At 36.8% G+C, this 21173-nt stretch overlaps 1 protein-coding gene across 1 annotated transcript in view; it reads right to left on the bottom strand.

The window, feature by feature from the left end:
- Window positions 1–21173, bottom strand: part of LOC140507145 (amine oxidase [flavin-containing] B) — a 147218-nt gene that overhangs the window by 7035 nt on the left and 119010 nt on the right. Inside the window, exons 9-14 of the mRNA XM_072615120.1 lie at window positions 18916–19075; window positions 14694–14790; window positions 13486–13539; window positions 10857–10914; window positions 8155–8252; window positions 211–322 (exon numbers count right to left, since the gene is read on the bottom strand). Coding sequence (XP_072471221.1) covers window positions 211–322; window positions 8155–8252; window positions 10857–10914; window positions 13486–13539; window positions 14694–14790; window positions 18916–19075 — 579 coding nt within the window. The remainder of the gene's footprint in view (window positions 1–210; window positions 323–8154; window positions 8253–10856; window positions 10915–13485; window positions 13540–14693; window positions 14791–18915; window positions 19076–21173) is intronic.

The raw sequence follows: 21173 nt of genomic DNA, 5'->3' as shown, positions 1-21173 counted from the left end.
ATGGGATCAAATAGAGAGTTTTGGATATAGATGTTAAAATTGATATGCAATCTTTTAAAAAATAAAATGTAAAAATGGAGATTATGGTTTCATATCCAATATTTAATTTTTTTGTTTGTGTATATGAATGTTTGTTATTGCTGGAAGTTGTTTAGAAAAATTGTAAAATTAATTTAGTTTTAAAAATAGACACTGGCTGCCTTCCCATACCTCTCTAGCTGCCCTCTCTCCTGCCTGCACTGCTCCTTCCATATATCCGCTCCAGTGTGTAGCAGTCTCCGTTCCGGCAAAATAAATTCTGCCAACTGGCTGGCGAAGAACCCTTGAAACCAAAGCAAAAGAAGGAGAGGGAAAAAAAGAGAAAACAGCATTAGAATTCCAAAGCACATGTTTTTGTTATGGAATGAACTACACTGGCCATATTCCAGGGAAAGCAACATTAACCTAGGATTAAAACTTGCCCTCACTCACAGTGCTATGTAGGGCACACTGCACAAAAAAAAAAAAAAAATGAAATTTAACAAGTGCTAGCCCCTGCCCTCTCCATGTATTTTATAAAGTGGGATAGAAAATAGATGAGGTAATCCACACTTTGGTGCAGCTATGTAGTGGATAGATAGAGTGGTAGGCCTAGAGTCAGGAAAATTCAACTTTGTGAGTTCAAATATGACCACAGACATGTTAGCTGTGTGACCCTGGGCAAGTCACTCAACCCTGTTGTCTCAGTTTCCTCATCTGTAAAATGATATGAAGAAGGAAATGGCAAACTTCTACAGTATCTTTGCCAAGAAATGGGGTCATGTGACCCACATGGGGTCCTGAAGAGTCAGATGACGGAACCACTAGGAAAAAAATACCTCACTTGCCACTTTATTGGATCTCCAACTCAAGGAGACGTGCATTGTATTCATAGGAGCTTTGGGGCATTGGAAGGAGCACTGGAGACTTTTTTTATTTTATTTAATTATTTTATCTTTATTTAGTTTACCTCCTCCATTTTACAGTCAAGCAAACTGAGGCACAGAAAAGTTCAGGTTTATCTGAGATCATATAGTTAACAGGTGGTTAAACTGAGACTTGATGTCTGAGATATTACCTGTTCAATTAATCAAGTTCTGTGATTTTGTCAAGATGTGCTGTCTTTCCATAGTGTGGTCTGAAAGTCCTGTGCAATTGAGTAGGTGGCCTTGATAGGTTGCTGTGCTCAAAGCAAGTTATCAATCCTGTTGATGAGTCTCTCTGACCTTAGCTAGGCTGTCCCTCAGTAGGCCCATTGGTTTTGCCAATGTGTCACAGAATTTTCCATACTTTAGACTTTGTTGGCAGAGCCTTCAAGAACCCTGGTTTACTATAATGCTATGATGAGGCAATAAAGTCAAAAGTTAGGGGAGAAATATGATTAATAGAAATGAAAAACAGTACTCTTCTTTAAAAAAATAAGCCACCAAACTTATGATCATGAAAAAGATCACTTAGTATATTTATTCTTATAGATAAGATGAGGTTAGATATATCAGTTTGCTTCTGAATTGACTACATAATGATATTTCAAAATATCTTAACAAAAATCCTTTTAAACTGGTCATTCTACTTGCTCTCAAAAGCTAACACCAGCCTCCGTCTCCTAAACTTACAAGAAAAGACTTCTGCATACATCCAATAGACAATTAAGGTAAAACCCTTAGCAGCCTTTGAACCTGCACTCAAATAACTGTTCAAATCTAACTTTGTCCTTTCAAGGGCATTGCTCTAAATTTGAAGTCTGAATAGCCTGGGCTCTTCATCTTAGCTCCTGTCTCTGATTATGACTTAGGTAAGTCAATAAACCATTTTATGTTTCAGTTTCTTCATCAGAGAAACTGCAATAATAAATCAGGCCTGACATTTTCAAGAGGATGTTTTTTAACAATGAAAGTGAATTATATGTGGAACCCTCAATGTTGTCTATCCTTTTCTACCAGGGAACATGTAAATAAGAAACAAAGAATTATTTCCCAGTTTACAATGCTGTTGGGCTATACTTTGTTGGCCTAACACATCTAGTTGTGCCCCCTTTAGGTTTTCTTATGACAGAATAAGAGTGAATGACCTTATCCTGACTCAGGGAAACCAGGAGGATGTTGACAGAAGAGACTTATGTTTCACTAATGCTGAGCTGAGAACTTAGATTTCTGGCCATCCAACTCAACAGTAACTTTAGTTTCATGTAGGTTTAAAGTGAAGGTGCTGTAATGGGATCTCAAAAATTGCCATAAATCCGTTAAATCCATATTATTCTGCCCATATTTTATTGCCTTTTCTTCTTCTATTCCGTGTTCAATCATTGTTTCCTAAAGCACTGGACTAAAAAACCATAGCATCTATCTACCACTGATACATAGGAGAATGGTATGAAACAATAGGAAGAAGGGAAAAGGACTCAGAGAATCATAAAATTGTAGAATTTTAGAAATAGAAGGGAAATTTCAGACCAACTACCTCATACATTCCTGATTTAGAGTATAGCAATTCTGATTTAGGCTAATAGCAAGCAGTGATTTTAGACCTTTCTCTTTTTTATTTTAGAAAATGTTACAATGTTCCTTTTCCCTCCAATTGAGCTGAATGTTTTTCATATATATATATGCATATACGAATGTGAGTGATATCCACAATATATTAATGTTTTGTTACTGCATCAACACCTTACATTTGGAAATAAAGCTGCCACATTGCCAGGAAGGTCCCTCGCAGCAAATGGAGAATGGTGTCATTCAGAAAAACATGTCTGCTTTTTGATAATCTCTACCTGCTTCTCAAACATTCTGGGTTAAGCAAAACTGATCCCACATTTTCCCAAGCAGTTTCTTCCTTTGTTTTTTTTATTTTGTTACTTATGAATTCTTTCTCCTATAAATTCCTTAGTAGCCAAGTCTTCTGTAAAACTATGCAGTGCTGACAAACATAGCCTGTGATATGACCACAGAGATTGCTGACAAAAACATGATCCTGATGACCTGAGACTGCTGAATGAAGGCATTCTCAGTTTGCTGAGAACAGCAGTGGCAGCCTTGCGGTGTTTTTATTTCTAGATACAATATGAGGCTTTTGACATGGTAATAAAATATGTAGATGATCATAATACACAAGAAGACATTTGGGGAAATTGGAGTAAAAAAAGAGAGATATTGCTGATATTATCTCCTAAAGAAAAAGAAAAGACTTCAAAGACTGGTAGTACAGCTCTATAGGAAGCTACTCTATGAACCATGAATATTTACATAAGGATAGATGTCCTCTGGGAGGGAACTGAGTTCTGAAATGTTGCTTCTGACTCTAAAATTCTTGGAACCCAAGAAAGTCATAGCTAAAATCAACCGTAGAGATTAACTTCGTCACTGGGGGTCTTGAGATTTCCCTTCTTGCTTTTTGCTATTCACCTGGTCTAGTTGGCTGCTTGCAGGAGTTGGATGAGATGGGCGAGATAGATGATGATGGGGACTCTCATTTTCCCTGTACTTGCTTCCGAAGGTCCTTCAGGTCTTACCATCTAACCTGCCTCTACGCCCTGTAGACTTCTAGAGCTTTTGTCACCTAAGAGCTCTTGGGGCTTGCCCCTACCCTGACCCCTAGGTCTCCTGAGCCATTCCATACAACCTGCAGTTACACTTTCTTTTAATTTGATGTCATCTTCCCCCAAATAGATTATATGTTCCTTGAAGGCAGGGACTGTTCTCTTTTTTTCTAGTTGTATCCACAGTGCTTAACAGAATGAATGACAAAAATAGATGCATAATAAATGTCTTTTCATTAATTGATTCACAAATTAATTCATTTATCTATTCATGTACCCCTGCCTCCCACATCTGTTGTGAGGATAAGATGATGTATTTGTAAAGCTGTAGGCAAGCCTTAAAGCACTGTATGAACACTAGCATTATTGTTATTATTATATAAGGGTCACTCAGGTCCAGGTCACTCAGCAGCACAGGCAAAATTAGAATCCAGATCTCATGATTCCTCATGCAGTGTTTTTTCTAGCTCACTGTTTTGCATGCCTTAGGTCTTCTAACTTAGTTTCACATTCAGACCAAACTAACTGAAATAACATGGTTGATACCAATAAATAACTGTTTCTGATGCCCAAGATAATTTTTCTCATTTTTCTAGAAAATTTTCTTTTCTTTACCCTGCGACCTCCTCAAACTGATGTCTTCTCTTTGCCCTTCAATGTTATACTTGTAGCATCCACTCTTACAATTTGGTTTCCTTTCTTACCACTCTACTGAAAAACCTGTTCTCAGGTTTTCTACTGCCTTCCTTAATGACAAAATCCAATCGTTTTTCTCCAGGTTTTACTCTCCTTAACAGCTGTTCAGCCCTTGGTATCAGTGGATACCACTTTGTTTTTGATACTTTGTTCTCCTTTGGCTCAGGCATTTTTGACTCTTCCCTTTCACTCATCCCTCACATTCAATCAGTCACAAAGTTCTATTACTTTCTTCCTTTAATATGTCTCTCACATTTGTCCTTTCTTTTCTACCTAGGGCAGCCACTCTGGTCTGGACTTGCATTATCCATTGCCTGGCCTATTGCATCTGATTCGATTCTCTCACCTCTCCCACCTCACACCATTATAGAGCAATCTGTCTAATATGCAGGTTTGATCACATGACCTCTTTTCTCAAAAGCTTCCTAGGTCTCCTCTCTAACCCCAACTCCTGCCATACATCACCAACTGCTTACAGGTCAGCTCCAGCTCCATGTCTTGTAGGCACATGCAAAATGGAACTCATTTGTCTTCCCCCTGAAACCCAGCCCTCTTTCTGACTTCTCTGTTTCTTTCAAGGGTACCGCCATTCTCCCAGGATAATCTCAGTTATTTTCAGCTCTTCAATCTCTCTCATCTCTCCCCCATCCAACTAGCTCTTATGTCTTATCAATTTAATTTCACGATTCTCAAATCTATCTCATTCCTCTACTTATAAAACCAACACCATAGTCTACACCCTTCTCACATCTCACCTAAGATTATGGTAATGGTCTCCCACCTCCATTCTTTCATTTCTGTAATATTTCTTCTAAACAGCTGTCAAACTGATATATTTTTTCCATTTTTAAAAATAATTTTTTTCTCTACTTGAGAAACACCAAATAGCATGAATATTCTATGTGCAGAAAAGAATAGAAAAAGAGTAACATATAGAAAACCACAAACTTCTATTACAAGCAGTTCTTTTTTTAAAAAGCACATAAATAAATTCAATCTGTTCATTTTAAAGCTAACCTCCTTTCTGTTTTATGTTTTTTAAAAGCTATTTCTTTCTACCGTTCTTGTTGGACATCATTACTGCTTTCTTGTTCTCTAACTCACCAATTCTTTTATTTTTTTTTAATTTTTAAAAAAATAAACTGATGTTTCTAAATGCAGGACTATTCATGTGTCATTCATTTGCTCAAGAAATTTAAATGCCTTTCTGCTGCTTCTCGGAAAAATACAAACTCCTTCGGTTGACCTTTAAAAGTTCTCCAACTTATGTTTTCTAATTTATTTCACATTACTTCCTTAGGAAGTTAGGTGGTTCATTAGATAGAGTGCTAGGCCTGGAGCCAGGAAAATCTGAGTTAAAATATAACCTCAGACACTCACTAGCTGTGTGACCCTGGCCAAGTCACTTAACCTCTATGCACCTCAGTTTTCTCAACTGTAAAGTGAGAATATAAAATAGTACCTACCTCCCCTGGGGTTGTTGTGAGGATCAGATGAGATATAATTTGTAAAGAACTTGACAATGCCTGCCATGTAATAGATGCTATTAATATCAGTACTTTACAAGCTTTATATTTGAAGCAATACTTGTTCCTGATATAAGACTTTCCAGCTCCCACTTCTGTAACTTGGAAAAGGCCCTCCTCCAGGCCTGGCATGCTCTTCCTCCTTACCTCTGCCTCTAGGAATCTTGAGCCTTCACCAAAGCTGAGCACAGGCCCCTGCTTCAGGGGCTCTCCCCTGATGTTGCCAGGCATCAGCACTCTCCTCACCTCCAAAATACTATGCATTTTCTTTTTATGTACTTTATAGTAACTAATCTGTGCGTATGTTGCTTACCACCCCAACGTTTCCCTGTTAATAACTTTTTGGTGACTGTTGACTTGAGAAGTGATTTACAGAGTCTTCTACAGATGATCACAGAATATGTTTTGAAAGCAGCAGGAAACCAGGCCACTCTGGGCAAAGAAACCATCCACCTTAGCTGTGTGGACAAGACTAGAGAGTGAACTCAACGGTTGTGTGGAGTGTCTATCTCAGGAAGAGGGGAGCTGGACAGACATTTTATGGGAGAACTCTTCTTCTAAAGATACATTTTAGAAACATTCTAGAGACACATTCTTCACATTTTGAACCTATTCCATGAAGGATACATTCTGACATTACTATATCCCTTCTATCAGTCTGAGTAGAGCACTCAAAAGGCTGCTTCATCGCTTACTCTTACAACACCTTGCACATAGTAGGTACTACTAAATGTTTGTTGAACTGAAAAAAAAAGGCAAACAAAATACCCTCCAGTGGTTCACCATTGCTTCCCAAGGTCTTCCATATTCTGACTCCAATCTTCCAGCTTTTTTTTTTTTTTACTACTCTCCTTCATGTACTTGAATGCAGTTCTGTTGCTCACTAGCCCTTATTTTCTTACCTTTCGTGTTTTTCATACATGCTATCTCCCAAGCGTGAAATGGAAATTCTCCTCTTTCTTTAAGACATAACTTAAGCAGCACATTTTCCAGGAAAACTTTCCTGAGATCTTCATCTACATAATTGATCCTTTCCTTCTTAAACCTTGGGTTTCAAAATAGTCTCTCTTATACCATTATCTGTTTTTTCTCCTTATAGTATCTGCTAGATTATGACCTCTTTGAGGGCAAAGATTGTTTTCTGTTTCATTTTCAAAATTCCTGTCACTTAGCACTTGCACATAATAGGTGCATCATTTGTTTAACTGAAAATAGGAAGCGGTATCCTTCACACAAGAAACAAACTTAAAAAAGAAGTTCTCATTTATTTTTATTGTCAGAAATCACTGTTTCCTTTCATGTTGCCATTCATGCAGAAATTTTAATACGTACCATTTTAGGAGGGTTTGAAGGGTTACAAACTCAACAGAAAGTTACTGTTTCTGAAGCTACTTGCTGATCACTGGAATTAGTCTTAGAAACAGAATAAGAAGTATCATGTTGGCTGGAGAGCCAATCTTGTGGTGAAGAATATATGGTTTGATAGAATCAACAATTCCTTGGCTCAACTCACATACCACCCTTTCCCCATAACCCTCACCCACTATGCCATGGGGAAATTTTACCTCTTTGGTGCCTGATTAACTTCAACTTCTCTAATGCAACTTTCCCTGCTTTGCATGCTACCCCCCACCTTCCAGTCCCTAGTCAACATGAGTAAGGTCCAGGACAAAGCTGTTCCTGGGATGTGATTAGTACTAGTTTTCTTGATGTACCTCTCTGGTCATAAAACTCCATCAAAAATCCCATGCACATGGAGTCTGGGCCTCTCAGACTTGGTAGAGGCTTAAGTCCATGTAAGTCACCATATCCTGATGACTTACTGACCAGAGATGTTTCCAGGTAGAAAGGGGTGGGAAGGCTATGTCCAGAGCACCTAAGGCTACTGGATCCTTGTTGTATATCCTTGCTATGTGTTAGGGCAAAGTAAACTTCCTTTGTTAAATATTAAATACCTTATGACAGTGCCTCACTTTGTCCCAACATCAAACCTGAACTAAAGGTGTTGTAGTTAGAACTGTGCCTCCAACATATGGGCTCAAAAACTGGATCATCCATATGAGCAGTCATGGGTAAGGGACTCAGCCTCTCCATTCCTATAAGTTACAGAAAGGTGCCATCTGCACTGGTGAAAGGATTTCCCTACAATGACAAGATTGGGTAGAGCCCCCCCCCCCCCCCCATTTCCTCAACAAAACAAAGATAGCCTGAAATATTGCTTTTTATAATGAAAACACAGGAATCAAAAAATTATGATGCTGGAATTCCATTCACTTAATGTAGAAGAAATAGAACTTGGAGACTTGTTCTGTATACCAACTTAGCTCACCCCAGGGCTCCTACGGTTACAGCTTTGTATATAAGTTTCACGTATAGTACCTCCCAAACTGAGTCATTATTCCTGGGGGGAAGTAAGTTGTGTAGCAGCCTCCTGAGTACTGTTCCTCACACCAGTTCTTCTCCTCATAATGCACCGGCTGTAAGACAATTGGGACAGTTTGAAAGAAAGCCAAAGGAAGACAGCACCAGACAACAAAATAGCTTCTTTCCTAAACATCCTCGTCTTAGAATCTTAGAGCTCTTATTCTTCTGTTATTATGTGATTTGGCATTGGACACCAGTCAGCAAAGTCCAAGTACAGGGAAAAATAAAAACCAAAAGAACTATTAAGAACTCTAACTTTATAAGTTAGAATACATGGGATACATTCATATAGTAGTTCCTATTTTACATGTCCTAAGTTGCCATTTCCCTTTTAACAAGTTTTCACTGTTGGCATCTTTTTCCTTGGAAGATGGATTATTTAAGAGGTGCTTACTGTTTGTGGATTGGGTTCTGAATGGCTCAAAAAACTAGACCAATCTGGACAAAAGGTATATCCGTAGGGATAAAGATTAGAGAGAAGTTTGTAGTGGTATAGAGTAAAAGCATCTCTGTGTGGAGGGGAGCTGGGAAGAAATATTATGAAAACAAAACATAGCATCTCTTCTGGAGACAGGCACCATTTGCATTTTGAATCTGTCTTACCCTTATAAATAATACTTTCTGATATAGCGTGACATTACTGTGTTGACAATCAGATTCACTTGGCAAGTTGAACATACAAAATTTGTTTCAGAGTGTGGTGGAAGCTTGTAGTTACAAAAAGGTGCCACCAAAAGCTGGCATTACCTTAGTCAAAACCAGTTATAGTTCATACTTAAATCTTATTCACATGCATCCTCATGATGTCACTGGTTTCCTTCGAGAATGATGAACAACAAACAAATGTAGTATACAGCAGATCTATTCCATGGGTGTGGCTTATTGGCACACAGAGATAGGCAAGTTCTTTTTCTATTTATAAAAATTAAATTCTGGATGAAAATGGAAAGAACAGTGAGAGTGAACCCAGGAAGTCTCAGGCCTGAGATTTGTCACTGACCACTCACTGGACCATGGAGAAGTCATTTTTCTCTATGTGGATCTCAAGTTTTCTTATCCGTAAAATGAGAGGTTTGCATGAGATGATCCCTAAGGCATCTTTCAGCTACAAATCCAGGGATGTTATTGTACTTTCAGGAGGTCATTGCTAAATATTACTTTCAGGTTAAAACTCATTAAAGATATGTTAATACCTGAATATGTAGCCTAACAGAAACTAAACTTCAAAATATTAAAAATAGTACATTGTTTACAAAACAAACATAGCTCAAATTTATGAAGCATAAATTAAGTTTTGTAAAATTCTTTCCCTACAATGATCCTCGTAAGTATCAAACTCAAGACTTGACCTTTGAACCTCGAACTACTGATCTAATGACCCTCTCATTGGAGCACACTGCTCTCTGCCATAGGTTTTATTTGTGTCAGAAAACAGCTCCTGGCACACACCTAATGGGTTTTGGAGCTGCTGGTAATTAAGGTCCAAATTAGGCAGTTGGCTCTATAAGAACAGATAAAGTATCCTATTCTTTTCTGATTCCTCCTTAGAACTTACCATAGTGCCTTGTAAACAGTTGGCCCTAAATGAATTCAATGAATAAATGAATGAATGGACTGGGTTGCATAAAGGGTGCTTTGGTTAGATTTTTTCCCCCATGGTTTATTTTTATGTTAATCTCTGTGTTTGTTTAAAGCTTCACAGACAAACGGTTTTAGTAAACACTTTCGAAAGGTGATAAAATACATGTCAAAACTCTTCAAAATAAGCAGTCTAGTGAATATACCCAGAATATTAATTAATACTTAAAAATTATAGAAAGTGAACAAAGAAGATGAATTTTACTGTTGCATAAGAACTCTACTTTAGGGCCCCTTGGTTTATAATAAAATGTATTAAAAGGGAAGGCACAATCTAAGAGCCTTTGAATTCAAAAGGGGAAAAAACCCTCTCTGTGAACTGTTTCCATGGTTACTCAAAACACAGCTTTTGAATGCTGCTTCAAAGAAAAAAAGTGAGAGAAGCTGAGACAAAGGTAGTCAAGCATCCAGGCAGGGCCACCTCTAGGTGGATGGGCTGGCTAAATCTTCAGCTCCCTTCCATTTCCTACTTCTCACACTATCCTTTTTTATACCAGTAAAATTAGGATAAGGTAAACACAGAGGTTGTGTTAGAAGAGGGAAATAAGTCACAAAGGATGGGTCTGTGTATGTGGAAGCTGGGGAGGGGAAACCATTATTCTCTGTTTTGCCTGGGTGGTAATGGAAGTGTTGGCAGCTGGAGGTCTATAGTCTTCTTTATAGACTTATGAAGCACAATCTTCAGGTCATCATCTCCTTTTCCTAGCGTGCCACCTCCATCTTTCTTGCTAGCTACCTCCCCAAGGCCTTATTTATTTGACAAGAGCAAGGCAACTGTCTCTTTCACCAAACCTGGCAAGAGCATTAAATCTACAGGTTTGTGAGGTCACAAGCCAGCCAGGAGCTCACTCAAGAGCCTAGTATAGACAAATCGCGTATATAATGGAAGAAATCCCTTTTTCTTTCAACCTGTTCCTTATAGAGGACATTATTAACCATGTCATTATTGGCTTACTGAATCATCTTTTATGGGGGAGGGAGGAGAATCTGGCTAATTGTGTAGGAAGTGCTGGTCTTACATTGAGTGCTTCTTTTGATCCCAAAACCTTTGCGTAGAGTTCACAGAGTTTCTTCTTCCTTCAAAGGAACAAAAAGTAGAATCAAACAAGCCCTGTTGTAATTTCTACTCCCCCTCCCTTATCTCTCAAATGAAAGATTGCTTACTCATTATTAGTTTAAGTTGGATAAAAGGTCATTTCATATCCAAGACAGAAAATAATGAAGAAAATGAAATGATCAAACATTCTGAAGGGAACTTTTCAGGTCACTGGAATCACTAGGCAGGTAAACTGATTACTGAAGGTTTGTGGTAGCTTGCATCAAGCTGATGTCATACAGTACAATATTAAGGAAGCAATGGTGGACTGGGAATCAGAAGACATAGGTTTCCTGTTGGGGGTGTAAGCTCAGTTCCATGTGGACAGTCTCGGGCAGGTAAAGGTGAGAACTTCTAAACCTTAGAGTTCTCATGAGGCCTCCCAGGGAACAGCAGGGAATTGAGGTGTGAGACCGAGCTATCTCGTGAATTTCCGCCTCTTCCCGTGAGAAAAGTGCTGGGAGAGAGCATCCCCGCCCTCGAGATTGGCCCAGATCTGAGCACACCTATTGTTGTCTAACAGGCACGGTATTCAGGTGCAAACTATGCGGCCGGAGATCTTAAGTAGGGTCAGGAAAGCCTGAAGGCGCTCTTAGCGCTGAGGGACCCTTACAGGACAGAAGGCCCCTCTCCCCTCTCTCCCCACTTCTACTTCTGCTTTCATTCTCTTACTGTAAGATCTTTGCCTCCTTGGGAGATTTCTCTCTCTCTCCTAAGGAAGAGTTCCCCCTGCACATGTAACCAAGACCCTGAATAAAGCCTAACCCTTGTTCGACTCCGGAAAGTCTCTTCTCTCATACGTTTATCCGGTTTGGCCAGCCGAAGACCTGCGATAAGTAAGGTAAGACTCGGGTAGCCCTCAGGCCTCTAGGCCTGGCAGTTTCCGTCCTACTCTTCCTACTTACTAGTCTTGATTATTCCCTCATCATTGGGAAAATAAGGACAAGTCTGCCAGTTGTCTCTAACTCATTGTTGAGAGGATTAAATATGATGATAAAGGGCTTCGTAACCACAAACATCAGATAAATGTAATTAACATAGAACCTTAGAACTGGTCCAGCTCTCTCATTTTACTGGGGAGGCAACTGAACCTCAGAGAGAGGAAGGGAGTTGCCCAGGGTTATAGTGTTAGGTAGCATCAGAGCCAGAGCTAGACCTAGGTCTACTGATTCCCAGTTCAGTATGCTTCCCAGTACACACTGCTTCCCAGGGAAGACAAATATCACTTCCTTTACATGATAAGAAAGTAGAAAATGTTAAAGCTTTCTGGTCTCCATTATTAAGATTCTCAACAGCATTTTGCAAATATTATCTCATTTTACTATTGCAATTATCCTCAAAGGAGAAAGCTATTATTACCCCTATTTTATAGGTGAGGAAACTGAGGCATACAGAAGTTGAGTGACTGGCCCAGGATCACATGGCTAGTGAGTGTCTAAGGTAAAATTTGAACTCAGATTTTACTGACTCCAAGGGCAATGCTCTAGTCACTATGCCACCTAGCTGCCTTTAAGTGACAGACAGCCTTCTATAATATACATGCTGCAGATAATTTGGTTTTTGAGCAGTGTCAGTACTGGCAAGGCTGGGAAAAGAGAGGTAGCCAAAAAAAAGACTTTTCTGACGAAGAATATTTGAGACAATACAGGGTGTCCCACCTTCCATATCTAATTGGATCAGGCTGATTAGAGTAGCAACTGCCTCCAATAAATTAAAAGAATACAACATTCAGTAAATGTCCATGAAGTATCTGTCACCTTGGAAACGAAAATGAACAACACTCATCAGATGCTACCAGGGAGTAAGTGACTCCATGTAAGTTTTTCTAGAAAGTGATCTGTGAATTCCTGACTGGCAGCATCTAGTCAAATAAGAATTTACTGAATAAACTAAAAGAGTTAAGACATCTCCCAAAGTGGATTACTTCTTCCCAGCAAGTAACTAGGTCCTTGGCATCCCAATAAAGTGAATTTGTGAAAAATTTGAAGAATACCCTCCTCATTTCTCATATGGAAAAGTAAAAGGGGATCCCACAAGATCCCACAGCATGTCACTTAACTGTCTTTGCCTCAGTTTCCTTATCTGTAAAATGAACTAGAGAAGGAAATGGCAAATGATTCCAGTATCTTTGACAAGAAAATCCCAAATGGAGTCATAAAGAGTTGGACATGACTGAAAAATGACCGAAGAACCACAAAAATCACCTCAATAATAAGCATGTTGTTTGTGTGGTTCATTTAGTATTTGCCACATATTGCTTTGTATTGTCCACTGTACTGGTCTTATTTTCCTTACTAGACTTTCTCCCTATAGACCTATTACCTTGCTCAGAGGGAGTACTCAAAAATGGCAACTAATTTGCAGAATGAATTAGAAGACCTGTTTTTTTTTTCAATGCCAGCTCCATATTTTTCCTAAAATGGCTTCTTGGCACCTCAGTAATTAAAAGACAGCTAGTATTTTATGGTATATATATTCATTGTTAGATGTTCTACACACTAAATTTAAAATTCACAACAACAAACTGTTAAATAACAAAATTTATTTCTTACCTTTCTTCTTTGGTAAGATGTGCCAGTTTTCTTACTTTGTGGGCAAGAATGAATCTAGAACATAAAAACAGGAAAAAATAATATGAACTTGTCTTTTTTCTTGCCCTGTTCACATAGCTTTAAACACTGCTTTAGAAGACTGATAAGACTATGCAAAACTAATTTATTTTGTCTCCATGTCCCTCTTATTTGCCAGTTGATTCAATTCTGAATGGAACACTGAATACTGAATTCCACTTTCACTCTTGAGGAATTCTGGGGGATAAATAAAAATAACCAATTCATCAGCAGTCCAGGTCAGTATCATATTGTTTTCCTCCAATTGTCATGGAATGATAATTGCTTATGAAAATTCCCTGAGCTGGGTTAGGTCTTTGTCAAGCACTTTCTGTCTTAAAAGTATATCATTATTCTAATACTTTCAACAAGGGAAGCTTCCTACGAACTGCTGTCTTTCTAAACCCAAAAAAAATGGTGAAAGATGTAATAAATGTCAAAATGGAAAGAGAATTCTATTTAAAAAAAAAAACTATGAATTTATTGGACATTTTGAAAAAGAAATAATGCTGATTTATGGAACATTACATTTGTGGAACCATTTTCTTGGGTAAGAAGACATTTCAAAATGATTCTGGTTCATTTTTCTTAACAATATGAGTATTTTCTTTTTCAAGAATGAAAGAAAATAAAAAATATCTTTCACCACCATGAATATTTGGACATTATAAAGACATTTCAAAATGGTTTTGGTTCATTTTTCTTAACAATATTAGTATTTACTTTTTCAAGAATAAAAGAAAATTTAAAAAATCTTTCATCACCATGAATATTTGGACATTATAAAGACATTTCAAACTGGTTTTGGTTCATTTTTCTTAACAATATTAATATTTCCTTTTTCAAGAATGAAAGAAAATTTTAAAATATCCTTCATCACCATAAATGTTTGGACATTATAAAGACATTTCAAAATGGTTTTGGTTCATTTTTCTTAACAATATTAGTATTTTCTTTAACAAAAGAAAATAAAAAATATCCTTCATCACTATAAATGTTTGGACCTTATAAAGACATTTCAAAATGATTTTGGTTCATTTTCCTTAACACCCCAATAACTCCTTTTTCAAGAAGAAAATAAAATAAAAAATACTCTTCATCACCATAAACGTTTGGACATTATAAAGAGATAGGCTTTCTTTCATTCTTACGTTGTTATGGCAGGATAAGAACCATCGGGCTTGGTGTCATCTAGAGTGTAGGCAACAGGTGCTTCTTCCCCTTCAATGATCATGCTTCCACAGTAATCTTGGCAAGCCAGAGAGAGCAGAAAGAATTGAATTTTCCCATCAAATCCAGGATCAACAATACAACCCTAAATCCACTGAATAAAACTGTTGTTTATTGTTTGGACAATAGATGCAGAAAGATCAGACAAGTGATTTATGCTGAAAGAAAAGGTAACCAACGGATCATTTACCTTTTTTTAAATTTTCTGAAAATGAGGCTACAGATTTGGGCAAAAAAAAAGTAAAAGAATATAGCACTATGAATAAATGCAGGACTGAATTTAATAAAATCTTGCTATTAATTCTAACATAATTTTCTGCTCCTTTTTATGTAGACAATAAGAATAAGATATCATATTCTGCTACCTAACTGTTGCAGATTTTATTCCAAATTTTTGCAAACAAGTGGAGTGTGACCATTATGTAAAGTTTTCCTTAAAAGACCGTGCTGGTATTACTTAAAAATCATTTATTACTAGACTGTCTTTGGCACAAGATTAGGATGCACAGAATTCTAGTGAAATACATTAAAACTGAATGTTGATGACGCACAAGCTCCCAGCTTGAGATAAACGCGTAGTCATATGCCACTGCTCAATATGTTGCCGATCTGTTTACCTTTTAAGTGGCATGAAGAACAGAAGTCTAATATTCAATGATTATGTGGTGAAAGATTGTAAACCAATTTTTGGACTGGAAAAAGAAAACAAAAACAGGGTGCAGCAATTATGTGGTAGTAATGATTACGCAGTGAAATATGGTAAGAAGGAAGGTTAAAATGAAAGGGATTCTAATAATCTACTGCACAATAGAAACAGGACAGTATGTCTAAAATCAGTCAGGCAATTTGCAGGCCTTAAAGTTTTATGATCATTTTCTTGGGTATTTTCCCCCAAGGGATATATGACAAAAGATTTTCAATGAATCAGCAGTTATCTGGGAGACAACGAAAAAATAGATAATAGAAATCTACCAATGGCACAAAATTTTCACTTCAACCAATCATTTCAACTTCTTTCTGTAGGGAACTGATGAACGCTTTGTGTTAGTTCATTTCCTATGGGTGGGTCTCCCCTGACCATTGACAAAACTGATGTCAGATCTAGAAAATGGTGATACTAAGGTGTGGTGAAGACACAGTGGTTAGAATGTGAACTATTAGAATATATGCTAGAGATAAGCTCATGATGAAACTCTACTTGATCCCTCATTTATTCAACAAACTGTAAGACACATGGTAATCAGATTACAATTATAACTAATACTTTTGTAGCACTTTGAGGTTTGCAGAATGCTTTAGAAGATCTCATTTTATCCTTACAACAATCCTGGAAGGCAGTTTCATTAACATAGCAATACTACAGATGAGGAAACTGAGGCACAGAAAGGGTGAATGATTTCTTTGAGGGCACACATTAGTAAGCATCCTAAAAGAAAGATCTCGGTCTTCCTGACTTAATGTCAAGTGTGTATTCACTGATCCACTTAGCTGCCTAATGGAGAATTCTAGTACCACTGTATTTTTTTTTTAGTTGTTAGAATAATTTTGTAGATTTTGTAATACTCCTACGCTTTGGGAAAAAAATCAGATCAAGGCTTAAATTATTGTTTTGTCAATTGTCTAGGCTGGGGTGGGGAACCTGAGACCTTGAGGTAACACGTGATCTTCTAGATCCTTAAGTTCAGCCCTTTGACTGAATCCAAACTTCACAAAATAAATCCACTTAATAAAAGAATTTGTTCTGAAAAGCTTGGATTTAGTCCAAAGGCCACACCCAAGGACCTAGAAGGCCACGTGTGAAGCTGCAGTTTCCCCAACTCTAGTCTAGACTTAAGAAAGCGATAGAGAAAACGATAATAAGTAAATTGAATTTAAAGTGTGGTGCATAGTCCTTTTTATTCAAAGAGTTATTTGTTAAACAGCTATCTCTTAAACGTTTTTACCTGAATACCCCATATTGAGTAAAAATGAAATATATGCAAAATAAATGCAAAGTAGGAGGAGATGTTATCAACTGAGGAGATCAGAAAAGACCCCGTGTAGGAGCAAGAATTTGAACTGAGCTTTAGAGATGAACTAGATCATCCCTAAGGTCCTTTCCTGAGCTGACATTGTATGATTCTGTTAAGAAGACTGGCTTTTTTTCTCCCCCATTCCCCTCTCTCCCAGCACCTTGTTTCTAGCTGGTCACTTCAAAGAAGGTACCAGCTCCTTGATATGGAACCACTTTTAATTTTTCTCAGCGTACCTTCTGCTGAAATGCTACTTATAAGTAACAAAGCTGATTAATAGGATTTTCACCTCTTCTCACTTATCCTCTGAAGAGACATGGCTAAAAGGCAAATAAGAAAAAGGATGAACTAAAGAATCCAAGCGACTGATTCTCAGTCAGTGGGTCTCAATACTTTGGCTTCTTTTTTTAAAAATAATATTTTATTTTTAGATAATTTTTAAATTTTTCCCCAATTACATATTAAAATAATTCTGAACATTTAAAAAAATCTTTTGAACTCCAAATCCTATCCCTCTCTCCACCCCCTGCTATGGTAAGTAATCTGAAATACATTACACATATGCAATCATGTAAAACATTTACATACTACTCATTTTATATAAGAAGAGTCAAAAAGAAGAGAGAAAGAAAAGAAGGAAGGAAAGAAGGAAGAAAGAAAAAACAGCATGACTTTGGTTTCTTGCAAAGATATCCTCAGTCTGCTGATGGTGGGGGTAAGGAATAGAAGGGGTTGAAAGAGTTAGGTTTTGGGAAGAAAAAGGAGTGGGATGGATGACAGAAGAAACACTAACCACAGTGCAAGGAGAGCAGCTCATGATAGATATAATTATATCTTGAAATTGAAAGATTCAGTGAATAGATAGGTGGCCAGACAGATGAATGGGAGACTATTAGTTGAGGCAGAGAAGAGGAGGATCCTTTCTTTCTTAATGTGTCTTGGGAAACTCATCTGGTTAAAGGTTGAAAAAGACTGGAAAGGACCTATCTAGATAATCCACAAACTAGATCAATTGTATCAGTCTGTAAAAATGAGTGGTCTGTAGTTCAATGTAAAAATACTTAAATAACTTCCTTTTAATTATCAAAGTTCTATTCAACTCTAACCAATTTATTAAAAGGTAACATACATAAATGGCTAATTATTTTGCTACTTTCAGAGATCTATGACTTTCTCAGGATGGGTATGCCCTCCCCTGACACAGATCAGAACTCCTGTATATGTTAGTAGATAATATTCATGAAAAAATCAGTACATGGTGATGGTCATTCTTTTACTAAGAAACTTGTTTGTGTTTGGTTACAGTGGTGCTAGGACGATAAACATAGTCTGTCACCTGGTCCATTCTCAAAATTTTTTCAACTTGGAGAGTTTACATTCCACTGGCATCATCTTTGAGAATTCAAAATCACTTCTATGTCACGAGGAACCTTCAGAAGAGGACTTAAGAGTAAGAATAATGAATAATTGGTGCATGAAATTTGCATGGACAATTATGGGATTTTCTCATGAACCCATCATGCTTTACAGGACTGGTTCCAAGCAATTGTCCTCAAGGATTATTCTGAGTACTAGTTTTGGACATAGAAAGCCTGGGTTCAAGTCCTGATTCTGCCTCTTAGCATCCGTATGATCTTGAATAAATCATTTTTCTTTTCCAGGACTCAACTTCCTCATCTGCAAAAGGAGTCTATTGGATTAAATGATTTCTAAATTCTCTTCCAGCTCTAAATCTATGACACTAAATTTCCTTTCCCTAAATCTACCAACAAGAAATGATGTGTTATGTTGGCCATCTTCTTATCTATTTAAATATGGCAGAATGTTCCTTAACTTATTAGAACCAGAGATAGTAAACAGTCACAAATCTCTGCTTTCCTTCCCTTCCTAAGATCTTACAGTAGAAAGAAGTTATGTTAGATAAGACTGGGAAGGTAGGTTGTAGAGAGCCTTGAATGTTAAGTTTAGGGCTTAAAACATGTATTTAACAGAAAATAGAATATTTTTTAAAAAATAGAGTGACAATATTCCAAAATAATGTGCATTGGTGGGGCATAGGGAAAGATAAAGAACCCTTTAGTATTTTTCTTAACAGACCTCTGGAATATTATTTAAAAAAAAAGATACCTACCTTTTTTCCTCCAGAAAGGTTCTTGGTAATATACTATACACTTGATGACTGAACCCATAGGAACACGATTAATCAACTGGTTTCTCATCATCGGTAAGGGAGGCTTAAAATGAATCTTCATACCCAATGTTGGAGGAATAGCGCTAATGACATATTTGGCCTGGAAGGAAACAAATGACATCATCATCGTCATCATGAACTGTACTTCAATTTTCATAAAAATCATAGAGTTTGAGTTGGAAGAAACCTTTGAATTGAGTCCAGCCTTCTTATCAAACAGATGAAGAAACTGAAACCCAAGGACGTTTATTGACTTGTCGAAGGTCAAACATTTTAAGTGTCTGAGGTAGGATGTGAACTCAGGATTGACTCCAAGTCTAGCACTACATCCATCACACCAGGGTAACCATTATCTAGAGCGTTCACAGAGCTCACATTATTATAGGTCTTGGGAGTGTTAACCAAAAAGGAGAAGATACCACTTCTGCAAGATAAGAGAATATTTTTCATTCTTCATTAGAGAAGGTATCATATCTGAAGTGTGGTAAGCTTGTCCATAGTTAAGTGCGGGGTATAGTGGAACTCTGACATAAAATCTTATCAGAAGGAATCTTTAAGGTTATTTGGTCCAAGCTCCAAATCAATCAATTTGTAAATATTTGTTAAGTACTTACTGTATTCTAAGAACTGTGCAAGGCACTAGAAATACAAAAACAATGAATTAAATGATCTCCCCTTTCAAGAAGCTTAAATTCTAATAAGGGAGGAATCTTTTTTTACCCCGTCCTTGACAGATGATCATTTGGGCTTTTCTTGCTGGAGTTTGGTGACAAGAATTTCACTGCTTCCTGAATATTTCATTTCATAAGAAATTTACAAGGTCTATTTCATTTTTTGATAATTCTAACAATTAAGAAGTTATTCATTACATTGAGGTGAAACATCTCAAATGTTTTTAAATTTAGTCATTGAATCTTAAAAATCTGAAATTTCCAACCACTGGACCTACTTTTTATCCTTTTCCTTCCTCCTATGCTACCTGCCTCCCCTCCCCCCCAGCCCTGCCTCTGTAACTACATGGAATAAATCTTATCTGTATTCCACATAATTCATCAAATATTTGAAGATAATTATGGTTTCCCTCTCTTCTCTTCTTCAGGATATAAATCCATTCATTTCCTTCAACTGTTACCAATACAATATAGTCTAGCTCCTTCATTATTCTGGATATTCCTTTGTACGTATCCAGTTTATCAGAATTAAGAAGAATATCCAAGATGTTTTCCAAACAGTTAAGAATATAGAGACCAATGAACTCTACCTCTTGCATTATAGAAACTACATTTTCATTGTATGATTACATTCTGGCAGCCTATGATTATATTAATATTTTTGTTTACAACAGTTAGAACATTGACTCATTTTGATCTTATAGCCCACTAGCTTCCAGTATTTTTGCCTTTCCCACCCTATGCCATTTGGCATAACATTTTAAATTTTGCTTTATATTCATGGAATAAAAGATGCAATTCCATAATATAGTATGATAAAAGGATGATTGCATGAAACTACAAATCTGTTACGTATAACTATGAATTACTGTTAATATAGTTCTCCTTCATCTAGAACTTGTTTAACTGTTTATTTTTAGTCTAAACAAAGAATTTTACATTTTATCCCATTATTTTCAACGCATTATTACTATGGATTAACACTTTTCACAAATTCAAATTTTGCTGTTTGATGTATTAGCTATTTCTTCCTGTTTTAGGGCATCTTTAAAATTTGCTAAGGGGCCTTTCTATGTCTTCATCCAAGATATTCATAAAAATTGAGTATTGCAGGAGCAAAAGAGAATCCTTTGGCATGCATCTAGAAATCTTCCTTTAGCTTAAATTAAGTTCATTAATCAATGTCCTTGAGTGCTTCAGTCAGTCAAAAATCAACCTTAACTTTCCTATCTATGCATTTTTAAAAATGTTTGTTAAATGCTTTGGGAAATTCAGACATACTATGTTTATAACATCTCCCTTAATCTTCTAGTCTAATAACAATTTTAAAAAGGATTGCATTCATTTGGCATAACATTTTAAATTTTGTTTTATATATATATGGAATAAAACAAGCATTTCCATAATACAGTATGATAAAAAGATGATTGCATGAAACTACAAATCTATTATGTATAACTTATTATTCCTTTTAAATATATAAAGTTATCACGTAAAATTTTTTCTTCCCTCCCTCACCTTCAACCC

The sequence above is a fragment of the Notamacropus eugenii genome, chromosome 5, assembly GCF_028372415.1.
Source record: "Notamacropus eugenii isolate mMacEug1 chromosome 5, mMacEug1.pri_v2, whole genome shotgun sequence".
Taxonomy (NCBI): domain Eukaryota; kingdom Metazoa; phylum Chordata; class Mammalia; order Diprotodontia; family Macropodidae; genus Notamacropus; species Notamacropus eugenii.
The sequence above is the reverse complement of the archived record's forward strand: the minus strand, read 5'-3'. Positions and strand labels throughout refer to the sequence as shown.